General features: G+C 37.3%; 1 protein-coding gene across 3 annotated transcripts in view; it reads left to right on the top strand.

The window, feature by feature from the left end:
• MGAT4A (alpha-1,3-mannosyl-glycoprotein 4-beta-N-acetylglucosaminyltransferase A) overlaps nt 1-19,990 on the top strand; it is a 77,264-nt gene that overhangs the window by 53,900 nt on the left and 3,374 nt on the right. For all 3 annotated transcript variants that reach the window (XM_054818012.1, XM_054818031.1, XM_054818021.1), the window contains 4 exons: nt 4,281-4,411; nt 5,043-5,150; nt 5,553-5,746; nt 18,074-18,152. In XM_054818012.1, the coding sequence (XP_054673987.1) occupies nt 4,281-4,411; nt 5,043-5,150; nt 5,553-5,746; nt 18,074-18,152 (512 nt within the window). The remainder of the gene's footprint in view (nt 1-4,280; nt 4,412-5,042; nt 5,151-5,552; nt 5,747-18,073; nt 18,153-19,990) is intronic.

The raw sequence follows: 19,990 nt of genomic DNA, 5'->3' as shown, positions 1-19,990 counted from the left end.
GACACGAGGAATGCTGTGTTATACTGAAGGGCAAGGAGCTGGGGGAAGGCTGTGCCAAGATGGCTGTGCAAGGTGGTGAAAGCATTTCTGCAAGCAGTGCGTGGATGTCTGTCCTTGGTTACTGAAGGGAGAGGAGGGCTTGTCTCAGGAGCAGGGTGTTGCCTGTTAGTCTTTGCTCCAGTCATCATTACAAATTAAAGTGAGAAGGCTTTGCCTGCACTGTTGAACCCTTCCATGGTGCTGGGCAGTGTAATGTAGAGAGGCCAGTTGGGTCTAAAGATGCTAGTTCAGGTACAGTCAGCTGATGCTTACCTAGCATATTCTGACTAGTTGCAGTCAGATGCATCAGGGACGTATCAGGGTGTTTGTTTGTTTGTTTTGATTTTTTTTTCCGTGGTATGTCCTGTGATATCACTGCGTTAGCTGGATTATTCGCTGAGTCAGGGGTGGTTGACTGCATGGTTGGCAGAAGTATGCCAATCTGGGCCCAGAAGAATTTGCCATATGGAAGTAAATAATTTGTTTGATGATATTCTGTTTCTATTTTAGGTAAAATTAGAATAATTTAAATTAGGGAAAACAGTGAATTCCTACTCTTACCTTCAGTCTTGTTCTCTGCTTATTTAATTGTAGGTAAGGATCCTGTAGCTTAATGTTTAGGTTATAAGTGACATGGTCTATGAGTGTCTTTTCACCATAGATGACAACTGAAGACTGTAATCCTTGTGCTCTTCAAAAGATGAGCTAGTCAAAGGAAAAATGTACAGTATGGTTCTGTCGCACTGTCCTTGGGTAGAGGAAGAAAAGGATTCCAGAGCAGCATGACTGTGTGCATACCTCCAGGAAGAGGATAAACTGTCTCTTCAGTCAGTCTGCTTCCATTGAGATTGGAGCAATAATGTGGGGATGTTTTTGTCTTCTGAGTTGCGTGGTATTGTGCATCTCTTTGACATCACATAGAAAGGTCCACTTCCTATGGAAGCAGGTGTTACTGACAGACTACCTCAGCAGGTGTCATCTAGAAATGATAGTTTCAGTCCCATAAAGATCCCAGAGACATCTGATTAGTTCTGTTTTTCAGCTGGTATTTGATTAAGGTTTCTCATATTTTTCTCTTCTGCCCCATGCTATTGAAAGCAGTAGGCAGAGATGAATCACCAGGAAAATTTGGAACCCATTAAGTTGGAAGTGTGACAAGCTGAAAGAGCTGTTATTCTGCATGAATATTTTATACAACACTGTACAAGTCATATGAATGTTTCCTACTCATTTTTAAATATTTACTTTCACAAATAATGTTAAACAATATGACAACAATATAGTGTGTAAATAGTAACAATATACTAATAAAAAATCCTAACATCTTTCTTATGTCTTTAAAGAAGAAAGCTTTGCAGTCATCCCTAGTTTAGTAGTAGTTGTCCCTTGTTTAGTGGGAACTTCAAATTTTAGTTAGAGTATTTTTCAAGTGGAGATGCCTATTTGAGGACCTCATTGCAACAAGCACTTACAAGGAATGTCAATGTTTTTGCTTTGTAACAGTGTAATTCAAGGTTTTTGTACGGGATAGCTTTGCTATAGCAATGTCAGGTCAATTAACGTCTTACCACATTTACTTCTCCACCCCACTGTGTGAATGGTCTGCTTTATGAATATAGCATCATTCCCACAGACTAAATAATTTGGACTTTTGTCAGATACTTGTTCCGTATTTATTGCACTGCATCATGATGTAGCCGCACTCAGACCTCTCCAAACTCATCTCAGAATTCCAAAATAAGTAGTGTTTCATTGGCTGTGTTCTTATCCAATTTCGTACAAGTCATAAGGGAATGAGATCCCATATCCCATTAGACTTGTTTTCTGGAAAGGATGAGGCCCTTTAGGTGATCTCCTAAGTATGTATCCTCTTTTTGAGAAAATAAAGGATCTTGCAATTCAAGATACTGGCATTCTCAAAGCATATGTCCATATATGAGTCTGATACTGACTTCTAATACCTGGCAGTGTCAGAGCACACATAACGGGGCCCCTGCAACTTTGATGCTTTCCCTTAAAAATATCCTTGTTGCTAATATATGTAAGCTAACAACCTGGCATTCTGTATCTACTCTGAGATATTGTATAATATGCCAGGCTCAGTCACCTATTTCAGTAGAGAAATTTTCCATCCCTGTTACCACAGGGATTTGAACTCCCAGCTCCTCAAGTTTTTTTTTTTTTTTATGCTGCCTTGCGGTAATCTTCTATGAATTGCAGACTTCAGTGAGCCTCAACAGAAAGAGAAGTAACTGAATGTCTGGCTCTGAGTGATAGTCCACATGTACATTCACAATGGAAATGTATGTTCCTAATCACTTAAGACTAGATAACTTTTTACCTTTTGTGTAGTACTGGTTCAGGGTGATATTTCAGGTATAACCTCTTTTCTGTTTATATAAATATGAACATCCTCCTTGATGCCTAAATAAGGTAGAATGCTTGGCACCATCTCTTTATTTCCACTCAGCCACCTGCTCAAGTGGAATGTTACACTGCTGATAGTTTTTAAGCTTCATACAAAACGTTGTTCCCTATTTATTTGTCATCCAGACTAGCCTATACAGCTCTTTAGTGACTTTTCCAAAGAATTTTGTCCTCCTGTAGATGAGAACCAAATCCCATTTTCTGATGAGTGTGGGAAGGGTTTTTGCCGCATCAGCGGGGAACCTGTTCTTAATGTCTACTCCAGCTGTTCTTCTTAAACATAGGAGAAAATATTAGGACCTCTACCATTTGTGAAACTTGTTTAAAAAGCCTATGAAGGCCTCATAGATTACAAGTGGGGAAAAAAAACATTTCACATGCCTAAGTGCTGTGTGTTAGTGTGTTGTATGGAACCCCCAAGTGTGGACAGACAGAAGACTTGCATTGGAGAAGAGCTTCCACTGGACTGATCCATTAATGCACATGTGCCCATGAGCCCATGCCTGTTTAAGTCAGCACTGCCCACATCTCAGCACCATCTGCCGAACTGAATCACTTCAGTCAGTGTCCTCCTAAGAGATTCATTGTCATGTAATGTCTTTCTCCCTCGCCTCCTCCATTGTATCCTAGCAAAGTAGAGGCAGACTTCATCTGCAAACCCGATGTTTTCTGAATCTGCCCTCAAATCTGGAACTACCTTTGGGGGTTTAGTTGGCACTCAGTCGCTAGTACAAGCACTTGTGGTCAGTCTGTCTTCAGCCTTGGACTGCCCCACTCCCAGTGACGTGTTGCTTCTGGCAGCAGTGTCTTCATACAAGGTACCTTTCGTAAAAGTGCTGCATTCAGTTTAACAAAACAGCCCAGTGTGTTGGCCACCTTTATCTTCAGACGCCTGTACTAGCAGTGAAGTGTATTCCACAATCACATAAAAAATTGCTTTTCTTGATAATAAATAGCCTTTCTTCATCAACAGTAAGTTTCCTTCTTTTGCCAAGGCCTCCTTTAAGCCTCACAGTTTGCAGGGTTCCCAAGAATCCTGTAGCACAGTGCCACCCAGAAGTCCATCTGTACTTGACCAAGCAGTATGCTGTCTTGGAAGCCCCAAAGTCATGGCAGTACTTGGTGAAGAAGTTCTGCAGTTTTTGTTTGTGGGAGGGACTTAGACTTTCTACTGGGCAGCTGAATGCTTTGAGTGTGGCTAGTTGGAAATGTCCTCAGTATGAGTTTGCTGATGGCCTATGCATTTCAGAAAAAATTCTGGTTGCTGCTATGTGATGTCTCTGTTTTTAAGTTGCGTTGTCTCCGATTATGTTCTAGCAGCTTCCTTCTTTCCCTTCGATTTTCTACAGAGAAGGATCTGGAGTTAGTGGTAGATGTTCCACCTCTGCTTTCTGTACCTGCAAAGCTGAAATTGTGTGACTGGGCAGATAACGCTTGCGATAGCTACAGCTCCTTGTCTCAGATTCTTCAAGCTTACACATGGCATGGAGAATAATGGATGCAAATCCATAACTCTTCTTTCTCTATTTTTGCAGACGGACAATTTCTATTCTTAAGGAGACTGTGTTGTAGTATGCATTGAATATTTTGAGAGCACCAAGATACGTTACAATGAGTTCTTGTTTGAATAGTTGTTCTATTTAGTTTTGCATAGCTGACAAGTATGGAGCTTTTAATAACATTGAGATTTCAAGTTGTTCATTGCTAACATTTCTTGTCTTGGCACAAACTTATCATCTGTTGTCTCACTGATTTCAAAAGACAATGTTATTTTTAATCTAAAATAACTCCGGTTATTCTTAATGTCATCACAGGTAAAATGTTCCAGTCTCCAGATATCACTCTTATTGTAGAGTTCATATTTATGTTTTATAAGGAGAAACCTATTGATTGGCTCCTGGACCATATCCTCTGGGTGAAAGTGTGTAACCCTGAGAAAGATGCTGTAAGTTTGTTTATATTATAAAGCTTCTAAAATGTTTTCATAATGGTGACTGAGTTGGTTTTAGTGAGCTGGAGGCTAGCATACTATGTATTATGGTTATTGCATGTCCTGAAAGAGTCTTTCTTCCTACCAAGATTTTAATCTGAAAAAGATCTTTAAAGAGACAGTTCTCAGAGGCATTGTAACTGTTACTATTTCAGATTTGGGAGATAGATGCAGTAGGATGAAAAGCAAAAGTCTAGTTAGTTTCTGTGTGTAACAGTCCTAAAATAAACTCATTCACATAACCCCCACTGAGGCTCTGCAGAATGCCACTGCTTGGATAGAAGTCATAGAGCAGGTTACAAATGGGGAATAAACTTTGGATTTTGGTCCTTCATTTCTCAAGTAGCAGCCTGGCTGAAAGACTGAATAAACAGGTTCTGTGCAAGAACCTTGAACAGCATTATATTTGCACAGCAGTCTTGGTAGATTTCTGCAATGAAAACAAGAACAACAGGATAAATAGGTCTGGGATCTTGCTGAGTCTTTTTGGTTCATGTAACATGACATACTTGCAGTAAAAACTCAGGAACCTTGTGTTGGTTTTACTAATGTGAATTTTTTATTTAACACCTCCCTCCCATTTCAGAAACATTGTGATCGACAGAAGTCTAACCTACGGATACGCTTCAGGCCTTCTCTTTTCCAGCATGTTGGCCTCCACTCCTCTCTAGCAGGGAAGATCCAGAAACTCACAGTTAGTAGCTAAAATTTTCCTTCCTTTGCAGAGCAGGCTGATTAAATGAAAAACTTTGTAGCCTTTGAGAAAACAGGCATTTGTTGTCTGGCATTTTCAAGCATGTTGTATATTACTCCAGTTGGAATGAAATCTGATTTAAACTGATTACTCTCAAGTATAAGAAGTGCTAATCTCAGCTTATTTTTGTGGATTTTTGCTAGAGGATATTTTTTCTAATTTTTTTCCTTTAATGGTATGTTCATCTTATTAATCAGTACAAGATCTGATACACCCAAAAATGAGTATTGCATTCATTTTCCATTTTATGCAAGTGTTTGTTTTAAGTGTAGTCACTTGGGAGAGGGACATAATAAAACAGGTTATCTGACCAGCAATGATGTTTGTCTTTCTTTCGATTAGGATAAAGACTTCCTGAAACCGCTACTGCATAAAATCCACGTGAATCCACCTGCAGAGGTTTCGACATCTTTAAAAGTCTACCAAGGGCATACGCTAGAAAAAACCTACGTAGGGGAAGATTTTTTCTGGGCTGTCACACCAGTTGCGGGGGATTATATTCTATTTAAATTTGACAAGCCAGTCAATGTAGAAAGGTTAGTAATTATTTGCCTTTGGTCTCAAATCTAAAGCTGCTTTTTCGCTGAGAATGCTTGAAGATAGAATTTGGGGCTGTCATTATAAACTAAAGTGAAATGATGTAGCATCTTTGGAGTTCAGCTGAAAGTATGATCATTAGTGCCTTCCCTCTAATTCTTTTACTACTGTAAATTTTGTCTTGCCTTTTTTTTTTTTTAAATAAATTTAATCCAGACCCTTTTTGATAAATGCAATTCAAAACCAGTGCTTCTCTGGCAGTTCATGAGAGAATTTAAAAGAAGTCAATTTGATTCTATTTGTATTTGGTTGGTCTGCTTCTAATTACAGAGCAATTGTACAGCGTGGTGTGAGGTACAATATGTTGTGCCCTGCAGCCTGGGTCCCTTGATTGTCCAGATCAGAAATCTTGCTGGAGCATATCACGATGTCCCCAGACCTGAAAGCTGGGAACTCTGAAGGGTAATGTTTTTTAGATGTAGTTTTAGGGCTTGAAAAAAGTCACCGTGCTAAGACTCCAAGTTGACCTATTTAAAATAATTAAAATTTAACACGAAAAAAAAAGGAAGGAATGCCCTTGAAATACAAATATCCATGATTTGTTAGAGGACTAAAGGTGACTTCTTTTTAGCTACTAGTCAGATTAAATAAGGATAATAGAGTTTGCATTTTAGAGTTTAGTCATCCTTTAGTTTTACTGAGACTCATTTGCTGCTTTGTTTCTTACTGTCTTGCCAACATAGTAGTTCAAGACTTTTAAATTGTTTATTTAGTGTCTGTTAAAGTGTTGTTATGTTAGTGGATTCCTTTTCTCCTTTCTTCACATACCTTATGTGTTCTTTTGAGGCAGTACCTATAATCTGGTAAAGCAAAGTTTCTTTGAATCAATTTGACTGGACACTTTTCTTGTGAAGTAGCCCTTTTGGCAGTCTGAACTGAATCCAATTAGTCAACTTCTGTGCCTTGGTACATAATCAAAGGCTAAGTCTTCGCCTTGGTTTAGTGCAACAGTGAGGATCAGTAGTTTCCTTGTTACTATGTTATTCCAAACTAGTCTGACCTATGAAACTCAAGTTTGGTGTTTGCGATGTCAAATTACGCTCTCAGTTGATTGCTCTGCTTTAAAAGACTTTCCTGGTTAGCTTTCCAAGATGCATGTGTTGAGGAATATGACTGCCATACCTCCTTGGATTAAAGGCAGAATCTTTTTTATCCTATGCCAATAGTTTACAAAATACATATTTTTCAGCTCAGATGTATGAATTCACTGATTTCTTTTTGATCAATTTTTCCTTTTCAAAGTTATGAAGTAAACATTGTCCAATTTGTGTGTGCGTTTGGGTTTGGTTTTTTTTTTTTTAAATTATATGCATCTACATTATGAGTAGGGTAACTTTAAGCAGCAAATATTGAGCTTGGGTGGATTAGGATGAATCAAATGCACAATGGCAATTTTAGAAAGCATTGCTAGCAAGTGTCATGGGTCAGCACTGTTATTTAAAAAATGGCATACACAGGTCTGAAGAAAATATTTTTTTTTATATGTGTTACCTTAATGGTGAGGGAATGGGGAGAACGAGTAAGTGCTTAATTACCTGTGCAAAAAGTGGGAAGATAGTGTTCATTATTGTTCCCTGGAAAATTGTATCTAGGCCTAAGGTAGTAACATCTACCTGCTGTTTTAAGAACAGTCCCAGCAGTAGAGGATAACACGATTTTTTTTGTGTGTGTTGTTGTTGGTATTTCTATTTATTGAAGAAATGCATTTTAGTTTTAGAAGAAAGGGAACATCTTGTATTCTACTGCTTCCTCAAAGGAAGTTCACCAATTAGAATGATGCTACCTGTTCAGACTTAATTAAGTTTAACATCGTTTGAGCTATCATTGTAAGCCATTTCAAAGTTTATTATGATTTTAGTTTCTATTGCCACAGTGTCCTCAAAAATGCAATATTTTGCCTTTCTGAAGTCAGTGGCTGATTAGGGCTACAGATGTTGTCATTTCAAATTGTTGGGGACTTGGTTTTGTTTGTCTGCTTAACTTCAGCAGCAGCAAATTTTGGTAGGTGAAGGTCAAGTGGAGCAATGATGTAGAGCAATGTTGTTTCCGATATTTCAGGGATGCTTGCTGAGGCAGTCAAAAATAAAACTGTGGCTTGCAGGTTGAAACACAGAAAAGGGAAAATGTACCGAGCATTAGGAAGACTTACCTGGTAGGGAGATACATCTGATTGTACGAAGTAAGAGTAGAAAATATGCTTTGGAAAGCATCTTGTGTTTGTGAAGGGATGCAACAGGTTTTTCCTTTTTTTCTTTTTTTTTTTTTAAGTAATAGAAAAGCTCTTTGTCTTTACAGAAAATTTTGTCTGCCAAGTCAGTTGAGGTGTAGCTGCTTAATAACTCCCACAATAATTTCTTGATAAACAAGTTTTTTAATGGAAATATTGACCACAACTCTGAATGAATGGCAGGTCTGTTACACGGTAACAGAGCACTAACTTGTTCCTATAGTTTACTTTTCCATGCCAAATGTTTTGCTGAACTGAATTTAAATTTTCTGCTGAGTATAGCGGTTCAGTAATTAGCTTTCATTAAGTCTTTAAATATATAATTTCTGAGATCTGAGAATATTGTCAGGGATAACACTGGCAAGGATCCCTTAGTAGTTTAAAGTGAGAACTGAGCTCACTTTGCTGAGCAAAAAGTAACGTTTGTGGCTGTTTTGTGTAAGACCTGCTTGGCGAATCCCTGCTCAATATTGAACAGTCAAATAGACGGTGCTTGTTCTAAACCACACCTGGAGAACAGAGATGTATAAACTGAAATTGTCTAATGCTCATTTTAGTAACAACTCTTGTACTGAATCTTTTTAGGTTTTTTCCAAGCAAAAGATTTCCAGCCACAACACTGAAGTCCCTTAATAGTAAGCTAGGATCTTGTTCTTATTTTTGCAATTAGAAGATACATTCCTCTCTTTCAGTAGCATATGTTTGAGAGTGAAAGTAGATCCACTGACTTTCCTCTTATAAACAAATTGCACAGCAGCGTTGAAGGTGTGGTTTCATTCTGGTTTGTTGGGTTTTTTTAAAATAAATGGACTGTTTTCTAAATGCTCAAGACAGCCTACATTATACAGATAAGAAATACTGCATTTCTGTTCCCTTAGGTTGTTACATAATTACTGACATCCACTTTGCTATTTTGGTATGTAAACTGTTGTTCCAAGCACACATTTAATTATTAAAACTGACAGTTATATTTAAGAGTTTATTTTTGAAGCATATATTATTACTACTTTAATGTTGGTACTGAGTGTAAATTCATTTTCCTCACTATAAGTAACAGATTCAAGATACTTTATTAGTTACTGTTTTCTTCAGAGATATCAGTGAGGAAGGCTGTACCCGAGCAGCTCATTGTGAAGAACTTTTGACTTTAGACATTGCTTTCTTTGAGGGGTTTTTGTATGTAGGAAGCTCTGAAATATTGGTAGATGAGTAGTGAATCTTGAACAGAAATAATAAATTTTGAATGTGATCCTGGTTTAAAAAACTAAAAAGCAAAACACATCCCAGAACGATGTTCCATTGTAGCACTTAAGTGATGCTGGTGTCTGTCATCATCATCATAGGCATCTCTTTTTTGACTGCCCAGATTTCAGAGTCCTGCCTATAGATGTGACTGACACAAATCAGATATTGTTTTCAAAGAACACGTGCGCTAATTACATCAAGGAAGCTCTTGGAAGCACATAACTTATCACTGTTTTGATTAGATTATGTTTACGCTTGTCAGCTTTTCTGCAATAGGAATTTAGAATGGCTATTTATAAAAATGAAGGGCTTCAGGTTTGTTTCAGTATAAATTGCTTTCAAATGCTCATCTTTATTAAAAAATAAACTCTTCAGGAAAATACAAGGATGTATTTTATATTGTGGAAAGGAAAAAAAAAAAGCCAGCCCACCAAAACCCACTCCAACCTCACCAGTATATACATCTAAATTTGCTTTATATTTTTAAAATATGAGGCTCTTCCTTTCTTGTATGCAACTGCTTGTTAGTGTTACTTTGATTATTTTCAAAAGGATAGCAGAGTTTGTTTTCGGGGTGGGTGTGTATTTGGGTTTTGGTTTTGTGGGGTTTTTTTTTCTTCCCCTGTAGCACTGCTTTTAACTGTAGGTGCCCCATTGTTGTGTTGTTCTTTCAGCAAGTTAGTCATCCTAATGCAACATTGATTATTTATAATGTGATTTTATAAACTAGAACTTGCAGTCTGGAATTTCAGCTTTAAACTGAAATCTTGATACTTTGACAAAAGAGCTTGTAGATTACATTTACTTCTTTGTGTTCTGATATTGGCATAGATACTGAATGTGTAGTATTTGAGACTAATCATCAAATTTTCCATGTTGTTGACCCTGGAATCCCTAGGTCATGTGATGTTAACCTCACATATATTTCCTGTGGCATCTTCTCACAACATAGAATTCCCACTCATGCAATAAATATATATTTGACTATTTGATCTAGAAAATCAATGTATTGAGTGTGAAGAGTGTCTTGTTGGGCTCCTGGTAACTAAACATGTGCATTACTTTGCTTTGAAATTATTGTGACAGTGCGGAAAAATACCTGCATAAAAAGTGACAGTTGCTTGCCTGTTATTAGTGCCACTTCATTGTAAAGGAAATAAACAGAGCTTTTAAAACAGGTTCTCTAGCAGTGAAAACTTAAAAGCAATTTAATTTTTCTTTTAAAGTAGAACGAATTCACCAGAAAAAAAAAAAGTATCATAGCAGTTGGTCATGTTCGTATCTAAAATGTAGTTAATTATCCATCCTATGGGATGTAAGTCCTCCTGTGGGTAGAGAGATACAAGATAAAATGCATTACCAAGGAAAAAAAAGACTTTCTAACAGCTTTCCAAAACTGGCAGTGAAATGGAACTTTCTCATCATTTGCTTTTGAAGCAGCAACCCCTTAAAACCGAGGAAACTGCAAAATTGTTTGGGTTTTAGATTAATACAGCTGTAAGTTGACTGATGTATAAGCTGTTCTTTATTCAAAATCACTGTTCAGTGTAGAAACTGTCATTCAGTGCAATGCAATACATTCAACTCTTCTCGGGCAATTTTAGCTGAAGTAACACGTGTGCACACACAGTGTATGATTTAGAAATAATCTTTGTTCTGATTCTAAAGATATAATACAATTCACTAAAGTTTAACATCATCTTCATTTTATTGGTGGTGTCAGTTGATAGGAAATATTTGAAAGTCTTTTCATAGAATCACTGGAGCCTTCTTTTCTCCAGGCTGAACAACCCCAGCTCTCTCAGCCTGTCCTCATAGGAGAGGTGCTCCAGCCCTCTGAGCATCTTCGTGTCCCTCCTCTGGACTCGCTCCAACAGCTCCATGTCCTTCTTATGTTGGGGTCCCCAGAGCTGGATGCAGTACTCCAGGTGGGGTCTCACGAGAGCAGAGTAGAGGGGCAGGATCACCTCCCTCGACCTGCTGGTCACACCTCTTTTGATGCAGCCCAGGACATGGTTGGCTTCCTGGGTTGCAAGTGCACATTGCCGACTCACGGTGAGCTTTCATCAACCCACACCCCCAAGTCCTCCTCCTCTGGGCTGGTCTCAATCCATTCATTTATTATTTTAAATCTTTTGATGTTTGTAAGTATATTTCAGGTGGGATAATATTTTTAATGTATATAAAAAAGAGAACTGGAGGACTTTGGTTTCTGTGTTTACATAAGCTTCTGTATTAATGAGTAGAACATCCTCAAATGGATGCACTACAGCAGGGATTTGGCAGGCAGGCTCCCAGCCACTGATGCTTTTACTCTGAGCATGGAACTCTGCCCATAACAATGAGGCAAGGACTTCATATGAAAAGGGGAAAAAAAACCCGTAAGTACGGATCAGAGACAGAAGAAAAGAGCTGCCTGAGCCAAGGACATGCTGCTTCCTCCTTAATGGGACTAATATTCAAGATTTGTGTATTTGGCAGTGTTCCTGGGTTTACAGTTCTTAGTCAGAAATCTTAGAGGCTTAATGTTGTTGCCTAAACGTTAGATGTCTAATGCCACTTGAGATACCCTAAAATACTTCACCTGAGTTCCAGAAGGGCTCGAGTCTCTGAGATGTCATAATTGCATCTTGCCAGCCGGTGATGAGGTCTCAAACCCAAGTGCATCTCAAATGGTGGCAAGTGCCCATGTTTAACAAAACTGGAGTTACAAACTGTGCTTCTGGAGAATTAAGCTGGGGGCGGGGGGGGGAGATGTTTATGTGGGCACACACACACATATTAAAACAAACAAACAAAAAATCCCAAAGCCTTTCTACATTTCACTGGATTAAAAACTCAGCAGAAGTAACCTTGCAAAAGAACATAAGGGCCTTTGAACTAATATTGATGTGGTGGAAAAAGAAGTAAATTCCTTAAAGAGAAGAACAGAGATTTCAGGACAGAGAACAACCCCTTCCTTAAACAAACAAACAACCACCAAAAAAACCCCCTCAAAAACCTCAAACAAATAAAAAACCCTCGACTGCAAAACACCAATAAAACTAAACCAACTCCAAAACTAAAAATTAAAAATAGTTAAAATTAATTTAATGCCAAACCCTTTTCTATTACAGCTGATGTATGTGTATGCTCCAGAGAGCACAGTGCAGGTTTAGAAAGCTGATCTCACAGTCTTCACTGGGAGATAGAATGCAAGAGTAGACCTGGAAACGAGGAGATGTTCTTGGCCAGCTAAATGCCTTCTACACATATTGCTCAGCTGAAGAAAGTTAGGAAATGGTATGGGTAACCTTATAAAAAGATTCAGATTGACTTTTGAAGTGGTGTGAGAAAATTAATTTCTTGTGGGCGTGTTGGATTAAAAAAATACTCAGACCACTTCCCCAAAATCTCCCTGTTGCCTTCAGTCAGGCTACTTTGTGGTCCTTTGACAAACGTGAAAAAGTTCTCGCCTTTTGGTGTGCTGGTTTGGCACTTCTGTAAAAATGGGGAATTCATCCCTTGCAGCTCTCAAACATGCAGCCCAGTTTATATATGAACAGTTAGATTGGCTGGTTTTGGCAGGGGAAATGAAATCTTACCAGGCATTTTGCACAGAAGTTAATGGGGTAAACCTTCTTTCTTTCCCTTTTTTCCCCCCCCCCTTTTTTTTTTCTGGGAACCGTAACAACAAGCTAGAAAAGCTCCCATTAGATTGCTTACCTTTTGTTGAGTACTTGGTGGGTGTATATATAGCCTTGAGGAATTAAGCTTTTTTTTGGAAGTATAAGCAACTTTTGCGAAAGAGTGGGTAAGAGGCATAAAGGATAGGAGAATGAATTGAGCTTGAGAGGAGGAAAAGAAATTATTCATCTTCCGTTTGTGTTTTGCACAAGGAAATAATGCATGGTTAAAACCAGTTTTCAGTGACAGTAACAAACATTAAATAACATTTCCTAATGAGGATTCTGGGAAAATGACAGTGAGGAGGTGATTAGATTTCTTTTACCACATTTGCATCCACTGATGAAAAATACTGGATACAACTGGGGAATAATGACTCTTGCAGTGGATGACAGCATCTGTCAAAGAGAGCCAAAAATTTGCTGACTGAATGTTGCTTTTATAGAAATTCATGTTGTGCAGAATTAGAAATTGTTGTGCTGCATGTTGCTATGGATAATTTGCTCAAACACGGAAGGAAACATTTCCTCTCTGCCTTCCTACCTCTTTTCCTTTTCTGAAAATGGGATATACTAAAATATACTAAAAAGAGACATAAGGATGATATGTAGAGAGAAGAATTTGATTCCCAGTGTTTACAGAGCACAAAGGCCTGTGTTCAGAAATAGATTCTTAGAATATTTGTGTTTAGCATCAAGTGAGATAAGGCTTTTTCTTCCTTCAAAACAAAACCCAAATATATTGACAGTGGATGTGACTTGTGCTTTTTAAAGAATTTTTGTACATTATTTTCTTTCATAAAGCTGCCATAATTTGTTGATAAGGTTATTGTATTCTGTTCTAATTTTTAATTGCTCAACAAAATAGAAAATGCATAGAATCACACTTTATATATATATATAAAATCATTGACACTTCTGTTTATTTAAATATAAAATATAAAAGACAGTAAGACAGATTTTTTTGAATGCCTAAAAGAAAACATAGGTAATAGAGAGAATAACAGTTTTCTGGGCCTAAATATGCTTTGATGTGAGGGAAAGGAGAGAGATATATTCATAAGCAAAATAGGAAGAGGGTAAAGAGGTGTATGTAGTTGGGATTTTTATGATTTTTTAAAAGTAGAGGTAATGGAAGAGTTTAGCTATTCAAAGAAGAATATTAAATCTAACATGCAGATTAGTAATATTTATATTAATTTATACACATCCTTTGGGAGTTTTTAAAAAAGATGAGAGCCTTTCCAGGTGCTCACTACTGGGAGAGTTCTGAATCTGAGTGTAGGCTGTTAACATACCATAACAGTTAACTGCATTGGCAAGCTAATGATGTCGTTCATCGGTGTATTAGTGATAATCATGCTTCTGCCTTCCCCGCCCTTTGTGTGTTAGGATGTGTATGACTATTTGTTACAGCTTATTGTGGGTTTTTTTTCTCTCCAATTGGCTTGATTTAATAGGTGTATCTAGCTTCATGGCAAGAAGTCAAACCCTCAACATGGGTAAATACTCAAGTCACTGAATATGAAAACAGAAGTTTTGTTTGCAGCTTTGACTTTGCTCTGGTTTTGTTGTTGTCGTTTTGTGGTTTGTTTTGGTTTGGATTTTTTTTTTTTAAACCTTCAGTGCTCTTGAAATTTTGTGTAATTTTTTATGCACATGAGGTGTTAATGTTTAGCATCCTCTGTTACTCTCATACTGCACTGAGGTCATGAGCAGAATGTATGTAAGTTAGTTCACACATTTAATAACTTCTGGCAGAGAGGAGGTTGTCTCTGTTCTTGAATATCTACAGTTGCTAGTTTTTATCTTTGACCTGTGACTCCTTAAAAAGACACTGCCAGAGGAAAAGGTTCTTGAAGATTCAGATACATTAGTATTTCATTCACCAGTTGTAAGTTAGAGTTACTTTACTCTGATGACTTCCATCAAAAATGTCCAAATGTGTCCATGTTTGTACTTTGTAATAAAAAAAGCTGTAAAGTAATATTCCATAAAGTAATAGTAGTATTTTTTTTAACTTTAGGTGAATTTGTATTTGTTTGGGATTACTATATTTAGAGGTCTATGGCTTTCAGAATTTTAATCTGAAAGAATGGTTTAGAAGGTGTTATGTTTGAGCAGCAGGTAGACAAGAATATCTTAGTGATTCCATCCTAAGAAGAATGTCAGTTAACTAGGAAGAAAAATGCATGTTTGGACTGTCACATGCAAATCCCAGGACAGATGTCAGAATAACTTAGCAGCCAAAAGCACAGCTACTTCCGAGTCGTTCAGTATCTGTATTGAGGAATACCTGTCATAGTCTGAAAACCTTGGTAGCTTGTGATTTATCAGTATGTCAGGAAGGCAAGTTTTACAAAAGAATAGCTAATGACACATTTTAGGAGCTGTAGAATATCTGTTTGTAAATTAGAAAATTTAATTTGAAATAAAATGTAATTTGTAAATTTTATTTCTAAGCAAAAGATTCATCATAGATGTGAACTGGCTGTGTATGTGTATTCAGGCTTCTATTTTTAATCTGTGTAACTTTTTATGTCTAAGTAGGTGTTATCTGTCAAGTGTTCAAGCAAGGCTTAGATACGAAAATACCTCTTCATTTTTAAACATAACTTTAAATAAGATGTGACATATGCATCTGTTATATACGTGTCTGCATATGGCTAGACAGAGTTATAGAAAACATATTAAAAAAATGGGTTTGATTACATGGAAATATGGAAATCAGATTTTATTAATTACTTCTGTAAATTGTTTTGGCATTGTGCCAATGTTTGAATGCATTGCCCTAACAGAGTGATAACTGCTGGGAGGAGGAAACCACACTTCAGTTTCAAAAGTTGATAGCACAGTAGGAGAAATGGTTGGCTGTGGTTGTATGTTTGCAGGGTTGTTTTTAAAAACAAAGTAAACCCAAATAAATAAATACACCCCCAACACCGCCCCCCAAACAAACAAGAAAACAACCCACCACCACCACTTCCCTGCATGTCCCCCCCAAAAAACCCCCACCCCAACATCCCAACCCCATTATCGTTCATTGAGAGCACAGTGATGACAGATCATGAGGAGTTTCTTTGTGGCTTTTTAGGTGTGTCTTCTCAGAAATAAGATTTGTGAACTAGAAAGCACTAAGGAAAAGCACTGTGTCTGTGGTTTAGTTGGAGTGTTTGATGGCAGCACCTTAAATGTGTTTGATCACTTGCATTTTAAAATAGGTCTCCTTAGAATTTTCAGTGTTTTCATGAGAAGAATTCCCAGTAATGATTAGGATATCCGACAAACTAAAGGATGGCAGGTTAGATCTGCTAGGTCAGAAGACAGCAGAATATACTGACTGTTCTGGTCAGCTTTGCCAAGAATTTTGTTTTGCTTCTTACTAAAACGTACAATAAAGATGCCTTCCTAGAAAGGCTAAGTCTTTGGGGTTTTTTGGATGTCACTAATGTTTAGAAAAAGTCACAAGATTTTTCTTGGAAAACCTGCGGATTTTTTTAGGTACCCTGTGTACTTTAGAATTGACTAACCTTCACATTAAACTACTGCAGGGAAATTATGTTTCTTGAAGGTCATAACAGTGCTGAAGCTTACTGATCTGGTTTTGTTCTGCCATGCAGTTCAGTTGAAACCAGTGCAATAGAAATCTACATAGCTTTCTTATAACCAAGTGTGGGGTTTTACTCCTTTTCTGAGCCTTGATAAAAGAAATGTTAGGTACTTGTGTGTGTCACACAAGTCAGGGTCGGAGAGCTCTTTCTTCTACTTCTTGTCTTGTAGCTATCAAGTATGGATTAACGGCAAGTACTTACCTTGCATATTGGATAAAGACAAATTTACATCTCCAATTATGTCTTAATAAATTGCAAATTGAGCTAATGTTTGTAATTTTAATCAAGTGATAATGTCTGAACTAATTTTGTCCCTGGCTGGTGAGGTATTTAATGCCAAAGATGGTGCTTACTGTTAATTTCACTAAGTTCCAATTGAAGAAAGGTTTGAAATGTGTTGATAGATTTTTACATATTCATTTAAATGCATTAGAAGTAAAATTGGCTTTTTAAAAGTGGCATCTGAGTAAGTGCAATATCTAGGTAGTTTTAAACAGTAATCTGAATAAACTCTGTGGTCCATTAGAAAAAATGGTAAGAAATGAACAATTTTTCAAGTGTCGATACCACCTAGTGGTAAAAAAATATTGTTACTTGTTTACATAATACGTATTCAAAAGAATATGAAATTTGTGTTATATGTAAAGAAAGGGGAATTAAACTGTGTCTTTTGTAACATTATCTACACATGCACAGTACTGCAAAAGCTGTTTGAGAGTGGGCAGCTAGAATAACACCCTCACTTCACTGATTGATATGTGTAGGGATGGTTTTGATACAGTTTTAAACATATTTACTCTGTCCTATTTAAAAAAAAAAAAGAGAAATTTCATTAAATGCACAATTGAATGAGAGTAATGGGGACTTTGTACAGGTATGGAAAAAAAAGGTCCTTTTCTGTGTGTGTATACACATCGAAAATATGGTTTTGTTTTTAAAAAAAAAATAAAAATGTGTCTTTGAAATAGAAGTTTGAATTCAGGTAACATTAAGGGCGTGGATATGAGTTGGGACTTTTGCAGTGAACCAGAGTGGAGAGCTGGTCTTGGGGCAAACTGTCCTGGCAAAACATTGACTTGGATAAGTTCCCAGAACTGTTTCAGAATGGATCTGCAGAGATCATCCTGTGGGCACAAGGAGGGGGTGGTGCGTGGTGGGGAGCGGTGGGGAGAGGCTGAGAGAAGGCAGGGCTCTTGCTGCTGGAGGTGATGCCAGTGCACGCCAGGCAATGACGACTACAGTGTTGCTCACTGTGTATAATGCAATCTGTCAAGATCAGATTATGAAAACTACCTTTCTAAACAAAATATTGCCTGACTACTCTTTAAAAAATGCAAAACTTTAGCTGTTTCAATTATGGTAGTGCATGAAACCATCCTTTGTTTCTTATCTACGTAGTCCAGTATAAAAGTTACGTTTATCATTGTAACATCTGTAATGTGACTATTAACATGTAAGATGGTAACTTAGATAATTCTGACTGATGTATGTAGATTATTTTTCCGTTTTCATTTACAGGTACTTGTTTCACAGTGGCAATCCAGAGCATCCAGGAGACATACTTCTAAACACAACTGTGGAAGTTTTGCCTTTTCAGGTATAAGTTTCTTGATTTGTGTCTCTTCCATTATAGGATAAAAGCAAAACCTCCTAATTTTATTGACTTTTTTAACAGCGTGAGGGAGACATGAATGCTTCTTTTTTTAACTGGAGGATCTTGATGCTCTCATATTTTTTTCTTTTTTTAATTGGATTTGTTAACAGAAAACTATTGTAACTATTCAGATGTTCATTCAGTGTGCAGTTTGCTACAAGTGCTGTTGGTAATTTGGAGGTAAACAAGCTCCTTTTCTTCCAATTCTCTGCTACTATTTAAAACAAAAGAATAATCAATCTTCCCTCTCCTGTGTTTTTTGGAAATGGGAAAGCTAAGTCAATCTCCTTTTTGACTTAGTAAAAAAGTCTTGGTTCAGGAATTGACACACATCCAAACCTTACTAGATATTGAAATATCTGGGCTCTTAACTGAATGTATTCCTTTCTCCTGATTATTGATTTTTTTTTTCATAAATCAGTCTAAGTTTTGTCTCAGGAGGGCACTACATTATCTAAAGTATATTTTTGCTTGAATCCAAATGGTGGTATGGGTTCTTTTTCTTCAACTAGATATTATAGCTAACCATTTATATCACAAAACTCTGTCAGAGGATTAAGATAACTTCAGACAAGTTTATTTTATTCAGCATTAAAATAGCGAACTACTCCTATCTTCTCCCATACATCTGGTGTAGGTATCTTGGAATCTGTGCCTAAATTACTGTATGCTGAATGTCTTTATTTATTTATTTATTTTAAAGTAAATTATCATGGAGGAGTTTACTTCTCCATTCTTGCAGTCTGCCTTCCTGGGAGCAAGCAAAAATAGGAATTTCTGACCACCCTCACCCCTAAAAAGAAGTTTGGCAGTTTGATTCTAATTATACAACACAATATGTGGGATATTGTATCATATTGTAAGATTTATGGGGTTTGTTTCTCAAGACCTTTGGAAATATATTGAACCACAAAAACCAGCAGCAGCCCTCACTTCATCTGGGCCTGAGATACCACAAGAATGCACAAGATAATGAGAAAAAAGGTGCATCAAGCATGTCTCTTTTTGGCTACACTCAGCTGTGAAATGTCCCTCAAACTGGAGCATCCCTTAAGGAAGCAATGCTACCAAGCTTCCCTCACTAGTGACACAATTTGTGGGAAGGTAAACAGGAAATTCTGCCTCAGGTTCGTTCCTAAGCTATTGGTGTCAGCAGATGATGTCACCAATATGAGGACAGCAGCTGCAGAATGATAGGTACTGTCCTGAGAGAACAATTTCTCCACCATGGACTTCAGTAGAGCTGGAAGCTCGTTCAAGTACTTTGACCCTGGTTCTCTCTAAGCAGAATTCAGAAAAACAAAAAACAACCCTCAGAAACCAAAGTGCCCCCAGACTGGATTTATCTGAGATTCAAGCAACACACTAAAAAACAACCAACCAACCAAAAAACCAAAACACAAACCCCATAAAAAACCAAACCAAAAAAGCCCCCAAATCCCACCACTTTTTCCAGCAGCCTCCCTTAAAAGTAGGAATAAAAAGAACCTGAAAAAAACTGATGGATTTAATCTTCTGTTTTGTCAAGCATTTTTAATTGATTCCTAGGAGATTCTTACAGTGGGTCTTTTAGTATTGGATCATGTGATCCTGGCTGTAATTTTCCAGTTGTTTTTGAAGCTCTGGTCTACAATCTCATTTTTCGATGCTTATTGTTACCATCCTTTTAAGTAAGGTGGTGATAATTGCAATGCTTTCCTTGCTGGTCTGATGGCTTTTCATCTCACCCAAATTCTTAGATCAAAAAGTAAGCTGTAAGTTTCATTTGTCCTGAGAGAAAT

This window comes from Grus americana, chromosome 1 (assembly GCF_028858705.1).
Source record: "Grus americana isolate bGruAme1 chromosome 1, bGruAme1.mat, whole genome shotgun sequence".
In the NCBI taxonomy this organism is placed as follows: Eukaryota; Metazoa; Chordata; class Aves; order Gruiformes; family Gruidae; genus Grus; species Grus americana.
Note: the sequence above shows the minus strand (reverse complement) of the source record. Positions and strands in the feature narration are given on the sequence as shown.